The following is a 17298-nucleotide window of genomic DNA, read 5'->3' as shown; positions in this document are numbered from 1 at the left end:
TAAAAAAAATTCCATGCTGCTTCTCCTCATTCACGCCGCTCATCTTCTTTCTCATCTCTCTCGTTTTCTTCTTCTCCAAATCGAAGAATACTTCTCCAAATCAAAGAATTCTTCTACAAATCGATGAATTTTCTTCCACAAAACGACGAATCTTCTTCTTCAAAGCGACGCTCATCTTCTTCTCAAAATCAACTCTCACTTCTACTGCAAATCGACGCTCAAACGCTGCTTCTCTACCAAAATCGACGACTCCACAACTTCCTCTTCTACAATCGACGACATCTCAAGCTGATTCAAGTCGATTAACCACAGATTCAAAATGGTTGACACACGAAAGTCGTCGATCGATAGTCGTTGATTAACCACGGATTCAACATCTATATCCGTCGATCTCAGCATCTCTATCTCTCTATCAGCCGACGTCCACATCTCCACGCGATTTGAAATAGTTGACACCAAATTCATCAATGGAAGGTGAAGGTTTATATTATATTGTTTTTCTGAACTTCCTATTTTGAAGTCTATGGCTAAAATTGCTTCGATTTACTGTTTCAGATGGACGCCGATTGCGTTCCGGCAAAACGTTATGCCTCATGTAATACACTGTATTGAAGTTTTATATTTTTCAAAATTCTACTTTACTTCATACTTTCTTACTTTGGTTTCTGATTTTTGCGTAATTAATTTATCAATCAGTGGGTAACAAGTTCAATTAGGGGTGAAATATAATCGTTTGCTGGTGGCTAATTCGCAACATCATTAGTATTACTTCAAGTCCAATTTATGTCTTCATCATGTTTCCTGTTACTTCATTTTTCAGATTGTTCATAGTACTTCATTCGTACACTTTATTACTTCATTCATGTTGCATTTTACTTCATTCGTACACTATATTACTTCAATCATGTTGCCTGTTACTTCATTTTTCAGATTGTTCATAGTACTTCATTAGTATACTTTATTACTTCATTCATGTTGCTTGTTACTTCATTCAATAGGTCTTGTTTCTCATATGTGCAAATCAGCATTATTATGTTGTTTGTTTTTGCTTCAAGAGAAATGCAATTGCTGTAATAGACAATTCTGCAAACGGGATGACAATGACCTCACAATAAATTATGGTCACATTCCAGAAACATTGGTTTGTATTCTTCTCTTATGATTGAATTTTATAGCACATACATATGAATACACACAACTATAAATGATATGTATTTGTTTTGTACATGCAGAGATCATACTTTTGTCACTTCCTCATCAAGAATGGTCTCCATGCATATTGTAAGATCGTGTCCAACTCCAAAATGCAGAGATTGAAAATGCCATGGAGGATAACGTTGAAGATTGTGGAGTATTTCTAACGCGGCATATGGAAACGTACAAGGGTGAGCGAGAAGGTTGCTGGAATTGTGACTTGAATAAATCAAGTTCGGGTGTGCTTCAGAGCTTTAGGGCTAAATATTGTTCGGCGCTGATGCTAGCCGAAAACAGCCACGAAAGCTTCAACAACAAAATTGTTACAGCAGCGTATTACGAAGAGGAAAGTAAACACACTGAAATTGATGTTGAGAAAATGATTGCAGCATATTTAAAGAAGAAATGATCATTTTAGTAGATCAAATTTTGTATTCGACATACATCTGTTATGAGCACTGAATAAGGTACCACGCTTTCTAATGTTGTTCATTATTAGCCTATACTACTGCATTTGGTAACAGATTTAGTCCATTTCAGAAATCTTAGTTCATTTCAAAGATCTATTGACAAATGGAAAATATTTCATATAAAGTAAGATTAATAATCTACTCCTACAATATATTTTGTCTATTCTCTTTAAGCTTGCAAAAAGTCTAAACAAATTCAAATTCAAAATGTAAATGAAGTAAGAAACTACATGATTGAAGTACAGAAGTAAGGGAATGAAGAACATAATTATCCGAATGAAGTAAATTTGGAACAGAACTACTTGAACTAAATAGAATAACCAGCCTTAACATCGGATTTTCCTCTTTAAATGTTGTTCAATATTAGCTTGTAATACTGCATTAGGTACCATATTTAGTTCATTTCAGAGATCTTAGTTCATTATTGAGATCTATTGATTATTGATGAGTGAATGACAAATGGAAAATATATCAAAGTAAGACTAAGAAAAACATTATAATAAAGAAAAAATAAGCCATATAAAAACACTTCAGTCTATTATCTTTAAGCTTGCAAGAAGTTTTAACAAATTCAAATTCAAAATGTAAATGAAGTAAGAAACTACAAGACTGAAGTACAGAAGTAAGAGAATGAAGAACAGAAATATCCGAATGAAGTAATAAAACAACCAGCTTCAACATCCAGAATTGATCCAATACTAGCTTCTTCATTATTGGTCGATGAAGATCCATCTTCAACCGCAGAATTTGTCGGTGTTTTTCCTACTCCATCTTCAACCGCAAAATTTGGACACTGCAGAAATGAAATATGCATAAAAGCATTTGAAGTCCTACTGGAATGGAATGAAGTAAAAACCTAGTTCAATGAAGTAATTATGTTTTTGAATGAAGTAATAAATCTATTGGAATAAATTATACTATTGTTTACACTGAATAAAGTAAAAACCTAGCTCAATATATTACATGCTGGAATGAAGTAATAAACTTACTTGAATGAAGTAAAAATCAACTAAAATGAAGTAAAAACTAACTGGAATGAAGTAAAAACCTAGTTCAATGAATTCGAATGAAACATGTGTTAAATCATTTGAAAACCTACTGCATGCAATGAACTAAAAACATGTTTGAATGAAGTAACGACTCATTTAAATGAAGTAGTATTTAATGAAGTAAAAATCTGTTCATTTTCAATATATTACGTACTGGAATGAAGTAATAAACTTACTTGAATGAAGTAAAAATCAACTGAAATGAAGTAAAAACTAACTGGAATGAAGTAAAAACCTAGTTCAATGAATTCGAATGAAACATGTGTTAAATCATTTGAAAACCTACTGCATGCAATGAACTAAAAACCTGTTTGAATGAAGTAACGACTCATTTAAATGAAGTAATATGGAATGAAGTAAATTTTGTTCATTTCAATATATTACGTACTGGAATGAAGTAATGAACTTACTTGAATGAAGTAAAAACCAACTAGAATGAAGTAAAAACATTTTCATTTTAAATTTAATAGATAATGAACTGAAGCAATAAACTTACTGTAATGAAATAAAAAACTACAAAAATGAAGTAATACCTACTGGAAATAAATTACTCCACATTGATCTGTTTATTACTAAAAGCGTGAAAAAATCAAATGAAACCTACTGGTGAAATAATTTACTAATGCTCTTCTTCTTCTTCTTCTTCTTCTTCTTCCTCCTCCTCCTCCTCCCAGTACTGCTAATATTACTTCATTCAATCTGGTGATTACTTCATTCAGATAATCTATTACTTCATACTGATATATTTATTACTACAAACGTGAAAAAATAAAAAATATACAAATTGTTAATATGAGTTTGCATGAAGAAGAGTGCCAATTGGTGTTTGTAGATCATCCATAATCAGAATTCTTCTATGAGATTCTGAAGGTAAGCTTGAGAAGTAATCGAAATTCTGATCTCACGAAGTAATCGGAATTCTGATCTCACGAAGTAATCGAAATTCTTCACGTTCGGCTTCATTGTGTAGATATCTCCAGCTTTATATTCAGAGAAGAATCACGATTTGATGCAGATCGCGATTGATGAATTGATGCAGATAGTGAATTGATGAAGGCGAGGGAGACTATGGAGATTTAAGGAGATTACATTAAGAAGATCGATGAAGATCGATGGAGATTGAAGAATTTGATGCAGATCCAGAATTTGATGCAGATCACGATTGTTGAATTGGTGAAATTGCAAAACGATCAATGAAATTGATGAATTGATGCAGATAGTGAATCGATGAAGGCGATGGAGGCGATGAAGGCGATGGAGACGATGGAGATTTAAGGAGATTACAGGAAGAAGATCGATGGAGATTGAAGAAATCCGCGATCGAAGATTTGAGAAAGATGAAACACGTATTTTTGGAGAGTTAATAAATTGATTTCCTAAAATAACCTCAGCAAGTTATTTAAAATAAAATAATGAAATAATGGTAAATTAATCATAACCACAAGATCTAGAAGATGGAGGGCCCTAATTTGGTCTCTAGTTCGGTCCTTAAGAATGGTTCGACATTGATCACAACCCTATATATATATATATATATATATATATATATATGTGAGCGTTATTCTCCTATTCATCCCTTAGATCTTTTATTCTTCTTAATATGAGCTGTTAGATCTCATTCATCAACGGTCCAGATGATCTGCATTATTACACTATAATGATGCATTATTAGTCGGTGTGCATTATTCAACGGAAAATCTGCATTATTACACTATAATTGTGCATTATTAGTCGGTGTGCATTATTCAACGGAAAATCTGCATTATTAAATGACACGTAGCACTAATCTAACCGTCGAATGACAAAATCGTGGGGCTGAGATCAAGAAGGAAAAAAGAGAAAATATGCAAAAAGGAAATGAATACATCCCTATATATATTAGACTTATTTTTAGTATGAGACTAAGTTTGGTGGAGGGAAGAAAATAGAAAGATGAATTTTTTTATGGACGAAAGAAGTACTATTAATTTGGACCCCCCAATATTAAAATCATGTGTCCGCCACTGTGCACACTTGAACTTATTCATGAAAAAAAAAACACTTAGAACTTATTTACTCAGATTGTCTGATTTGTGTTAAACTCTCATAATGTTTTTGGGTCACTTCCCAACCTCATATCAATAAAATTAGAAAAACACCACTTGTATTTCTTGCTTGCAATTTTACTCTTTCAGTAGTGAAATTAGGGAAAAACTTGTAGTATCTTTTGCGTACAACTTTACTTTTTCACTAATATAAAAAGAGTTTACACCTTGCCAAGTACTTATGATATACTTTATCGATCTTTTAACTTTGTACTTTTCATGTACGACGATTGAGATTACAATTTACTTACAATAAAATAAAAATGAAATTTTATTGAACACATGCATGTCGGTTATTAAAACTAGTGTCTGTACATAGGAAGTACTTTATTATGTAGATCGGAATCCTGATGGGTAGATCTGAATCCCATTGGTTACAATGTCTCGGATAATGTTTTCTATAGTCTATCCCATTCCATTTCACAAACTTTTATTTAGTTTTTGTTTTTATTTTTAACTTGATTAAATAAATTTAAAGATGACTCAGACTCTTTATCCTTCAATGACAAAAGGTCAAACATAATCTTCAATAATCCATTTTATCTTACGGAGTCATAAAAAATGGTTTTTGTAGTCCTATTTTAGAACATGTTCGTGAACAATGGTTTTTTTTTGGTATTCTTGATTGGTATTCACCTAATTCATATCGTCATAATTATTAAACCAGTGTGCAATGCGGAAGTCATATAATATGTGCAAGTTTGAATTTGACGAATTTACCAATTTCTAACCATTCTAGATCTAGAAATCACAATTACAAAAAGATGATTTAGATAGAGAAGATAGTCCGAAAATCTAATAGCCAAAGTGAAATAAATAGTCACCACTTTGTCCCATAAAAATTGAAACTATTTTCATTTTGATCTGTCCAATAAAAATAGTGCACTTCTATTTTTTATTACTTCTTTCTCTAGTGGTTACTACAATCTGAAATTGATAGAGGTGAAGTGAAATTGAATCGCGTTAAACTCGGGTGTATTTTGATTTTTTAAGTTGATGGCCGACTATATGAATTGACCGGTGAAATAGTGTCCTAATAAATGTTTCATGTGAAATGTAAAGTCAACCGAATTAAATACTCCATATTTTAGCACCAATCATGCAAATTAATTTTTGCCAATTAAATACAGTATACAATACAGTAGAAGATAGTGGAGCACAACGTTATGCTCAGTTGCCTAACTAGCCACCGGTAAAATTTATAAAAAATGGAATCGACCAAAAGTTTAAAAATCGATTCATACACTAACACAACCGTTTGAATATTTGGTTTGCCACGAGTTTTAATGCATAGTTGAAAAAGTAAGAGAGAAAATGTTTTTAAAATATTATTAGTAAATAATAGGTCTCACCTCATTAGAGAGCAAAAAGTTTTTGAAATTAGAAAATTCATATTTTTCAGGGACGGACTAAAAAAGTAATACTAGTTTACGTTCTTTGGGGACGGAGGGAGTATATGAATTGAGTTCACCCAAAACACACACTTTTGAGCTCTAACTCCGAATTTCTTCGAAGTTAATAAATTGTGGTTTTGTTTCGTATTAACATGATCATGGTAATGGGATATATCATTTGTAACTACATACCAAATATTAAAAGAACACGTGATTTAGTTTTATTATACAATTATTTTAATGATAATTATATTATTTTATACTAAAATCAAACAATATTAAACAACGAATTATTAAATGAGATCAACATAATTATTTGTGATATAGTGTATGGTTGTTATAAAGACAATACCTGATTGTCCATTTGTCTTCGAGATTAAATTAGTTATTAAAGTATTGGTAGATATAACTAGAAGCAACATCATCTCCAAACAAATGCCAAAAGTTTATGGTGTAGTATTTACTTAAATTTCAAGACCTTAATAAATTAATAATATTCTTTTGGCAAATGATGTATACAAACTATTTGTTTACTAGTAATTCTTGCGAGTTGCGACTGAATTTTCATTAGCAAACTTAGGATTCAAGTGTCCCATTAATCTATAACGAAACTCACTTAATCCCACAAGATTTAATTTTAAGTATCATCATAAAGAATAATGTTTTGGAGACATAATGTCTAAAACATAATGAGGTTAAAATGGTAATTATATATTATGTGGTATTTTTAATTAAAATTTTATTTTATGTGTTTACTTTACTACCCCTATATTAATTTGTTTATTTATTACACCTATAACCTATTTAAGGATATAAATGTAGATTATGCATATATTATGCATGCATTTAATAAACACGTGAATCATATATACGATTTTAAAATATGACTGGATAATATTTTTTTATCTATTCCCCTTTTATTGCATTTATTTAAAGAAAATTTTAAAATATAGAGTAGTACAATTTTACTACCAAATAAAAAATATTGGATTTCTTTACAAATTAGTTTTATAAATTTTAGTTTAAAATTACTAACTAAAAAAAGATATTATTAATGGAGCTTATGATTCTTCATTTTCTTAATTCTTAATATAATTAGTTGATGTACGATATATTAAATAATCTAAAATGAGAAAAGTTGATTCATCCAATTATTTTCGTATTAAAAAATACAACAATTTTTTATTTTTGAAACGTTATAAAGTTAACTTTCTAAGCATAATTTTGTAGAGTCGAAAACAAATATTACATGTGATAAAAGTTAAGAAAATTAATACAAAAATACAAAAGATAACGCAAATAAATGATTCATCATAATAACTACTACTATTATTTAATCATACAATTCAAATTTGAATAAGAAATTTAACAAAAAAAATAATAAAACCGGCTATGAAAGTATAACATAAAAAAGAAAATAACTCATAATTAAATTATCAACTGATTATATAAAAATTTATTTGAAATAATAATAATAGATGAAGCTATCAAATTATTTTATTATTAAATAATAATTTAGTATGTATTTTGTTAATTACTACTATAGTAACTAATTTATAATCTAAATTCATGATTTTTAAATGAATAAAATAGTATAAAATTAACATGAAAAAAATGATGTGTAAACATATAAAAAGTTTCGAGCATGATTGTAGTTTATCTCTAATCAAATCAATAAATATGCATTTAGATAAAGATATTTAATTTGATTTAATATTCCTTAATTAGATTTGTATCCATTTAACATGATATTGGGTAAAGTAGTCATAATAAAAAATATATCTATGTCAAAATGCCATAAGGGTATTATGGCATGGAGACATTATGTCTCTAAATCACTACCCCATCACAAAATAAGAATAAACATTATTGTCGTTGCAAGATTTTATTTTTTCCAATTATACCCACCTAACAAAGGTTGTTACTTCATTTCCACTCATTGTCAACTAATCATTATCTTAAACATAGCAGTTTTAGATTCATGTGTTTATTATCCAACGTGTATATCTGTTATATAATCATGCTGCATTGTGACATTATATTTGGCCTGATTGTGTAATCAAACTTTAAACATTAAAAGCATTGTTTTAATTAGACTCGTTTTAGCAAAAGGCAGTGACAAATTAACAAAAATTGTGTATACAAAATTGGACATTTTAGGTATTTTCATTCACAATAGTTTGTACATTACATATTACCCTTCTATAACTATTTAGGGAAGATTAAGTGTTTAAGTTTAATAACTGCACATTTAGGAAAGGTAATTCATTCCATCATAAAGCTACATAATTATAGCTAAATCAAAAAACTAAAAAGATAAATTTATCACATTCTTCTCCATACATTTTTAAAACTATTGGGTACGTATTTGAAGAATATTAAATTTCTTCTATTTTCTAAACACTCAAATACCTTATGCAATAAAATTTAATGAATAAATTAACATATAAAATGTTAGTAGTCATTAGAAAAAAGTCACATAATGTATTTAGATTTTTAGTATTGTCATTCAACTAATCAAATATTAGTATTTTAATTTTTAATATTACCATCCAACTAATATTATTTCGATTAACCATTAATAAAAAATAAAGTAAAACATTAATAGTTATTCAAAACCAACTATTTCATTGTGCAATAAAAATTACTACATAAATTATAAAAATAACTATGTGATAGTGTTGTCATTCAACTAATTAAAAATAATTAAAAATCATTAACGCCGTTTCTTTGAGTATTGTATATCTTAACTCAAAAATAATGAAATGAATATAAAATAGTAAAAAATAAATTAAAACAAATAACGGTCATTTGTATCCAACTATTTTAACACTCTTACTATTAAATTTTAAAATTGTAAATTATAAAACAACCATATGTATATTTATTTAATTTTTTAGTATTATCATCAAAGTAACTGTTGATCATTGAATCGATTTTTTTTGTGTATTCAATATCTTGACTCAAAACCATGAAACATTAAAAAGTGTTATAAAAGAATAAAAAAAATTAAAATAATAACAATAATCATTCACATCCAACTATGTTATTGTTCAACAATTTTAAAATTATAAATTATAAAAATGACTATATATATAATATATATACTTGATTTCTTAATACTCACATCCAACTAATTGACGGTGATTACATCGATTTTTTGTATACTAGAAAATTGATTAAACGATAACAATCATTACCATTCAACTATCATCCAACTAATTGACGATCACTACGTCGATATCTTTGCATACTCTACATCTTGACTAAAATATCATGAAATAGAGACAATTTTGAGTATGTCATAGTAACAAAAAAGTTAAAACGATAAAATCATTCAAATAGAATGATTCTTTAAATGTAAATTATAAATATAACTACAATATATATTTAATTTCTTAGTACTACCATCCAACTAATTAATGATAATTAAGTCGATTTACTTATGTACTCTTCTTGACCGAAAAATCATGAAACAAAATTAATAGTCATTCACATTCTAATCTACTATTATTGAATTATTCTAAAAAGTGACTATATATACTTAATTTTTTATTGTCATCCAACTAATCGATAATCATTAGATCAATTTTCTCGTAACTCTACGTTATTTAAAAACCATGAAACATAAATAAATTCAATACGTACTACTAAAAAAATACATTAAATCAATATTAGTTATTCGCCTCGAAAAATTGCAAATTATAAAATGACTAAGTAAAAATTGTAAACTATAAAAATGATAGTATTAGAATATGTACTTAAATCATGAGCATCGTCATTCAACAAATTAATTACCATTAATTCAATTTCATTTTATTCTCTGCATCTAGAATAAAAAATTATGAAATGAAACTAAAATTGATATAATAATAAAAATAAGTAAAAAGAATTTATTTGCATCGAACTATTTCATGATTGAATAATTCTAAAAATTATAAATATAAATGCAACTGTACTTAATTTCTATTATAAACACCCTTCATGTTAATTAAGAAAGAAATAAGATTAATATTTTCTTAATATAAAAATACCCATCACTAAAAGTAAATTAAAATAAAAAGTATTCATATATCTGCTTTTGGATATAATGAAAAAGGAAACAGGCTAAGGAAAAATAGTATTAAATCATTATGGCTATAATATTTTCTCATGTATTCCACATATCAAATATAGAAATGCTTTATTATTTTAATTTATTTTTCATATATTAAAAATTATTTTATTGTCACGACATCGATGATTTATATCGCATGATAATTTAAAATAAAAAATTAACAAAAAAGAAGACAAACAAGTTATGAAAAAGTAACACAAATGACAAAAATAACTAGATACTCCACTAAAGTATAAAATGATCAAACATAATTTTCGTTAAAAAAATATACGTTACTTTATTAAATTATGTAGTACTAGTAATTATTTTATGATTAAATATAGCACTTTAGTTATGTAGTATGTTAATTAGTAATACCATAAATAATTCATAATCTAAATCAATGCGGTTTTCCTAAATTAATAGGGTTAAAAATATTCAATATTAAATAAGGATAAATTAGTCATAAAATTGTATTCTGAAAATAGAATTAAATTAAAGGGTATTTTGTATATACAATTTTTGTCAATTTATTAGATTAAAAATTCCTATTATGAAAAGTTACTCTAACTCATAATCTTTATCATACAAAAATATCACTTTCAAATTACTCCGTATTTACTAAAAAAAGATTACGTTTTAAATTTGTCACAACAAAATAAGAAAATTTCCCGAAAATCAGATTTTATCCATTGTAGAAAAATGTCTTATTCATATAAAAATAATTGAAGAAGTAAAATAGAAAAAAATGCATAATCATAAACCAAACTGCAACCACCATCTGCTTAGTTTGAGAGAGAGAGAGAGAGAGACATTTCGACCGAAGAAGTCGCCTTTATCAATTCTTCAAGCAAACGAAGACGTCAATTTCTACCTACTGACTCCTGCTTTTGTTTTCCTGCAATTTTCTAAATTGTTTGCTTCAGATCTCTGCATTCCCTCTCCCAATTTCTAGGGCATCCTTTCATATATATCCGCGCATTGTCCACTGTGTATCACTGATTCAGTCGTGTGTATGTGTGTGTGGATGCACCTCAGCTCCCTGCATTCCCTTGATCGATGAGATTTCTGTAGATTGGGGATTTGGTGCTTGATCGTTTGAATTTTCGATTCCTGATGGCTGTAGATTCTGGCCCTGTGACGCCTGGACAGGTGCGATTTCGATATCACGACTTCATTTATGCTTCGGTTTTAGTTGATTTAGAGTTCCTGAGAGAGTTGAAGATTTACTTGATTTTGGATTTGGATGTTCAGAGAAGTTTTATTTAGTGAGGTTCAAGATATTCCGTGCATGCTGTCATTAGCTGTAATGGTGACTCGGTTTCTATTGTGAAGCTTTGATTTGCCATTTTTAAAATTTAGTTGTTTAGTTCTTGATAGATTGGCTTTAACGGCGTCATTGACTTGAGTCTAGGTTTTAGGAGTTCTTTTATGTAGAATGATGTAAATCTACTTTGATTTTCTCTGCTTCGATTTATTCGAGTTTTTTGGCCTCTGAAAGGTTAGTTTGACTCCTAGGTTGGTTTCATTTATTGAATGCAAAAATGGGGTAAAGGATTGATATGAGTATTAGCGATGGTGCTTGTCTGCTGTTATGCGTTTGTTTTCTGGGTGAGCTTGTACATTCGCTGGGGACTATTCAACTTGTTTTGGGATGGTTTGAGGTATTCTATGATCTGGTTGATGTAATGATATAACTAGGATGAAAGAAAGTAAATCTTGTCTGATGCAAGTGTAATGTGAGAAATTTGATGACCTTTTTCATAAAATTTGAAAAGAGTATGAGGCAGCGAAATTATTTCATCTAGCTTTGTACTAGTTCATTTTATATTTAGATAGTAATATAATTTGGTGGATTTCTACAATCTTGATTAGAAGACAGGTTTCTAATATAAGCTTAATAATGCACTACATGAAAAGGTAGCAATAATTAAATTTATTGGCCCTGTTGCAGAGGAACTCTTATCTTTGAATATAAAATAAAGACTATAAAGTGATTTTGCATTACAACTGAGGATGCTCTATTTTCAAAGGTTGTGCAACGATTTTTTGCCTCGTAAAGATGAGTCATTGGAAATGTTATGCAACTTAAGCTTAATTAACAGTTTTTGGGACATGCCTAATGAGATCCTTTTTCATTCATAAACCGAAGTGATATCATTGGTGGGTTAGTATATTTGAGGATTGCCACTCCCTTTAACTATTCTTCTCGTTTTAAATCTTTACTTGTGATTTTCTAGGTGTCGTTTTTGCTTGGTGTAATCCCAATTTATATCTCATGGATCTATTCTGAGTGGTTGGAGCATAAGAAATCATCTTCCCCTTCTAAAGTGTAAGCTCCCTAATACTTCTCTCGTCAATACACTTAGGACCAACAGGGTGGTAGTAACCATTATTATCATCATATCTTCGTGTGTTAATCATCTTCTCTGATGTATGAATTGTTTTTATGTCCAAAAGTCATTCAGATAATAACCTGGCTGAACTGGAAAGTGAAGCTATCAAAGATGAGCAGCGAGCACTATTAATGGAAGGCGGTCTCACTAAATCGGTGTCTACAAAAGTTTCTAGTCCATCCATTAAGACTAACATAATTAGGTATGTTTTCCTTGTGACTAGATGAGTAAACATAATTAGGTGACTTATTGAAATGTACATAATTTAATTGATGGATTCAGTCTTACCAGCTGTGTGTGATCTACAGGTTTCTAACCATGGACGATGCATTTTTACTTGAAAATCGGCTACTTTTAAGAGCAATGTGAGTTTTGTATGATGATTATTTTTTGATCTTGTGTTGTTTCATTTGTTAATGAAAAATAACTCACGCAGGGCTGAATTTGGGGGAATTTTGTTGTACTTTTATATATGCGATCGGACAGATATATTTTCAGATTCTACCAAGGTGATATTATCATTCTCTGTTATTATTGTTGATATATGTCAGAAATAGCTGATAGCAGTTACGCCTACCTGTTCAAAGTTAAAGTTATAAAATAGTGAACTTTACAAATATCTCATTCATATCTCCTGATACAGTATAAAGACTGCAACGAGTATACCTTAATTTCTGTATGTTTTGCTATAATGTGAATAGATTTTTTCATAATTTTCTCATTTTTCTATTGTTGGACAGAACTACAACCGCGATCTGTTTATTTTTCTGTATATCCTTCTCATCATAACTTCGGCAATGACTTCTCTTAAGAAGCACCATGACAAATCAGCTTTTTCTGGAAAAGCAATTCTATACCTTAATCGCCATCAGACTGAGGAGTGGAAAGGATGGATGCAGGCAAGTATTCTTTTAGTTTAATTTAATGATATACTCATGAGTATGTTGTATAAGAAATAAAAATAGTCTTGTAGGTGCCCCATGACTTTTAGGTCTGGCTTTCTCTTAGTTGATACTGGATGTTTCCAACACTTATCAGATGCCAATCTCTTTCTGCTGGCTATGTGTCTGACAATGTACTATGTTTATTATAGGTGCTGTTTTTGATGTATCATTACTTTGCCGCAGCAGAGATATACAATGCAATTCGCATTTTTATTGCTGCATATGTTTGGATGACTGGCTTTGGAAACTTCTCTTATTATTATATTCGCAAAGATTTTAGTGTTGCTCGATTTGCTCAGGTGATGTTGCAATCTGTCATTGGTCTTTTGTTGTTTTTCTAACAATTGGTCTAATTTGACTGGGTTCTTAATGCAGATGATGTGGAGGCTCAACTTTTTTGTGGCATTTGCATGTATTGTTCTTAATAATGACTACATGCTGTACTATATCTGCCCAATGCATACCCTTTTCACTCTAATGGTGTACGGGGCTCTTGGTATTGGCCACAAGTATAATGATATAAGATCAGTTATGGCTTTGAAGCTTTTGGTGTGCTTTCTGGTAGTTATCTTTGTATGGGAAGTTCCTGGAGTTTTTGAAGTTCTATGGAGTCCTTTCACCTTTCTTTTAGGTTCGTGATCCATTTATTTTATGTTCCTTGAAAACCAATCTCATTCTGTCTTCTTTTAAGTGATATTCACATCTTCCTCTAAAGCTATTCAATGCCAGTTAGCTGTATTTGTTAACTGTGACAGTGCAATGATACCTTATTGTCATGTTACTGACAGGATATAGTGATCCAGCAAAACCAGAACTTCCACGACTTCATGAGTGGCATTTTAGATCTGGACTTGATCGCTATATTTGGATCATTGGAATGATTTATGCCTATTTTCACCCAAATGTAATGCCCTATAATTGCAATTTTTGCTAATGTTCTATTAGCATGAATTAGGAACTAAGACCTTTTTGTCATTACAGGTTGAAAGGTTGATGGAGAAAATGGAGGAATCCGAGGCCAAGAGGAGACGTACCATCAAGGGATCCATTGTTACTGTTGCCTTAGTAGTAAGTCAATTTATTGATTCATGGTGTGTGGCATTTGATAATCTTCTTCAAACTTTCTCATAACTAAAAGGCAAAATTGGGTTGTAGGTTGGCTACCTATGGTACGAATACATTTACAAGCTGGACAAAATTGCATATAACAAGCTGCATCCTTACACATCATGGATCCCCATAACGTATGTACCAAAGCATTGTTTCAATCTAACTAATGGCAGTTCTTTTAAAATTTGTTAGAGAAGAAAGATCTGTTCTCATTTGCTTCAATCTATTTTTACAGTGTCTACATTTGTTTGCGGAATATCAGCCAGAACCTTCGCAACTTTTCCTTGACACTTTTTGCGTAAGTCATATTAAGATTTTCTTTAGATATCGACAGTCAACAGATGTAAGCATATCACGTTACTTTTGCTGGATTAATATTTGATGCTTTCTTTCCAGGTGGCTTGGAAAAATTACTTTGGAGACCTATATTTCCCAGTTCCATATCTGGCTGAGGTTTGTGCTTATTTTTGTATTTAAATGTCATATATATGGTGATATTCGAACACTTACCTTCAAATATACCCGTATATCTTGACAAATTGATAGTTCTTTATAAAATTCTGCTTGACTATGTTTGAGCAGTTTCGATGATATAGGAACTCAGTGTGGCCAAACATATGCGATTTACTACGGCTCACATGTTTCTCTTGATGTACTATAACAGATCTAATACGCCCAATGGACAGCCTAAATGGTTGCTATCCTTCATTCCAGATTATCCCATGCTTAACTTCATGCTGACAACTGTCATTTATATCTTGGTTAGTTACTTTGCCTAGCTTCGTGTTGAATCGATGTACTGCTACTAATCCAATTGGTGCTGCAGGTATCTTGCCGGATTTTTGAGCTCACCAATACACTCAAGTCAGCTTTTATACCCACAAGAGATGATAAGAAACTGTTGCACAACTTTTTTGCTGCGGCTGTCATCTCCGTGTGTTTGTATTCCATTTCGTTCGTCCTGGTTCAGATTCCTCATTAGTAAGTTCTGTATGTGAGCTACTGATTGGCAAAAATGTACCCCTCTGTTTTCATTCCTGACTGAGATTCGAAAAGCTTCAACCTATTAATTGGAATTCATGATCTGCGCTTGATGTTTTTTATTTGAATCTTGACTTGTTTGGTGCAGATTTGTGCATAAACAAGCTAAAGAAGGCGTGTTCAAGGCCCAAAGGGAAATCTGGGACCTATAATTTCTTCTCTTGGGATTGGTTTGATGATTGCGATCGTCCATTCCCAGCAATTTTGAGAGATATCGCTGCATTACTTTTCTTGTCTCTAATTGAAGAAAGATAAAAAATTCTAAGTGTATTTTGTTACACGCACAACACACACACATATTCTTATTCTTTGATTTCTCTTATGCAAAAAAAGTGTTTATAGGGATTCAAACTGATGGCCTTAATGAATCCACATCTTTGACCAAGAATAGTTCGCATGTTCATTTCATTAAATTGAGTAATTAATACATGTGAAAATTTTGTGCTGCGCTATTTCTCGTGAATTACTTTATTTTCCGGGGACAAAGTTTGTAGCATAAGACCAAGCATTGTTGTTAACGGGGTCAGCCAGGTGGTCGGCGAGGTTCTCCAACGGCCCTTTTCCGGTGACGATAGCCTGAACAAAGAAACCAAACATTGAAAACATGGCGAGTCTACCGTTCTTGAGCTCCTTCACCTTTAGCTCAGCAAATGCTTCTGGGTCATCAGCTAGGCCCAACGGGTCGAAGCTTCCACCAGGGTACAATGGGTCCACCACTTCGCCGAGGGGCCCACCGGCAATTCTGTAGCCCTCAACTGCTCCCATGAGTAGCACTTGAGTAGCCCAGATGGCCAAGATGCTCTGAGCATGAACCAAATTTGGGTTGCCCAAATAATCAAGTCCGCCTATCCAATATAGTAGTAAAGTATTAATTATAATGAGAATGTGTTTGATCGAATAGTTTGATATCTATAATGAAATTAAATTAAATGGAAAGTATACCCTCGCTGAAGATTTGAGCGCCGGCCTTGAACCAGACTGCCTCTCCGAACTTGACGCCGTTGCGGGCCAAGAGCTCGGGGAAGACGCAGCCGAGGGCACCAAGCATGGCCCATCGGCTGTGGATGACCTCAAGCTCGCGGTTCTTGGCGAAAGTCTCGGGGTCAGCCGAAAGTCCGGCGGTATCCCAGCCGTAGTCGCCAGGGAATTCTCCGGTGAGATAGCTGGGGGCTTCGCCGGAGAATGGGCCTAAGTACTTAACACGGTCGGGGGCCTCGGGGCCATACCAAGGGCTGCCGGAGGAGACGGCAGGCTTCTTGGTGGCGGTCTTCCTCATTGAAACTCTTCCGTTACCGGCTGTCTCTGAGGCGGGCGGAGAGAGCTTCACTGCCTGACCGGCGAAAGAAGAGGAAGAAAGAGCCATTGAAGTGGAAGCCATTGTATTGATTTGTGTAGAGAGTTGGGATTGAGGATGGGAGAAATGCAGGTTTGTTGATAGTTATATATAGAGAGAGAGGTAGTGATGATAGGGAGTTTCAGACCATCCACAACGCGTCTCGCGCCGGGCTCGCGTCTCGTCT

General features: G+C 31.6%; 2 protein-coding genes across 3 annotated transcripts; one reads left to right on the top strand and one right to left on the bottom strand.

Annotated features, from left to right (window-relative positions):
- The first annotated feature begins 11053 nt into the window (after positions 1-11053).
- Positions 11054-16163, top strand: LOC121804531 (protein REDUCED WALL ACETYLATION 3-like). 2 transcript variants are annotated; one of them, XM_042204110.1, is made up of 16 exons: positions 11054-11439; positions 12528-12619; positions 12748-12885; positions 12992-13048; positions 13120-13192; positions 13424-13582; positions 13777-13926; positions 14003-14258; positions 14416-14531; positions 14609-14695; positions 14783-14871; positions 14973-15035; positions 15134-15190; positions 15402-15498; positions 15564-15718; positions 15867-16163. In XM_042204110.1, coding segments are annotated over exons 1-16 (1626 nt in total). In that variant the 5' UTR covers positions 11054-11403; the 3' UTR covers positions 15868-16163. The 2 variants fall into 2 exon arrangements, with proteins under 2 accessions (XP_042060044.1, XP_042060045.1); XM_042204111.1 differs by having other exon boundaries at positions 15564-16163.
- On the bottom strand, positions 16155-17194 carry LOC121804532 (chlorophyll a-b binding protein of LHCII type 1-like). Its single transcript, XM_042204112.1, has 2 exons — positions 16721-17194; positions 16155-16623 (listed from the first exon to the last, which is right to left on the bottom strand). The coding sequence occupies exons 1-2, from the start codon at positions 17154-17156 to the stop codon at positions 16247-16249; spliced, it is 813 nt and encodes a 270-aa protein (XP_042060046.1). The 5' UTR covers positions 17157-17194; the 3' UTR covers positions 16155-16246.
- Positions 17195-17298: the final 104 nt, after the last annotated feature.

This window comes from Salvia splendens, chromosome 5 (genome assembly GCF_004379255.2).
Source record: "Salvia splendens isolate huo1 chromosome 5, SspV2, whole genome shotgun sequence".
NCBI lineage: Eukaryota > Viridiplantae > Streptophyta > Magnoliopsida > Lamiales > Lamiaceae > Salvia > Salvia splendens.
The sequence above is the reverse complement of the archived record's forward strand: the minus strand, read 5'-3'. Positions and strand labels throughout refer to the sequence as shown.

What these genes read in the sequence shown, in the direction of transcription:
- LOC121804532 (XM_042204112.1), bottom strand. Translation starts at nt 17,156, where the DNA reads ATGGCTTCCACTTCAATGGCTCTTTCTTCCTCTTCTTTCGCCGGTCAG. An exon ending in CGCTCAAATCTTCAGCGAGG is followed by an intron (nt 16,624 to 16,720) that starts GTATACTTTCCA and finishes TATATTGGATAG; the next exon opens with GCGGACTTGATTATTTGGGC.
- LOC121804531 (XM_042204110.1), top strand. Translation starts at nt 11,404, where the DNA reads ATGGCTGTAGATTCTGGCCCTGTGACGCCTGGACAG. An exon ending in AGTGGAAAGGATGGATGCAG is followed by an intron (nt 13,583 to 13,776) that starts GCAAGTATTCTT and finishes TGTTTATTATAG; the next exon opens with GTGCTGTTTTTGATGTATCA. An exon ending in CAACTGTCATTTATATCTTG is followed by an intron (nt 15,499 to 15,563) that starts GTTAGTTACTTT and finishes TTGGTGCTGCAG; the next exon opens with GTATCTTGCCGGATTTTTGA.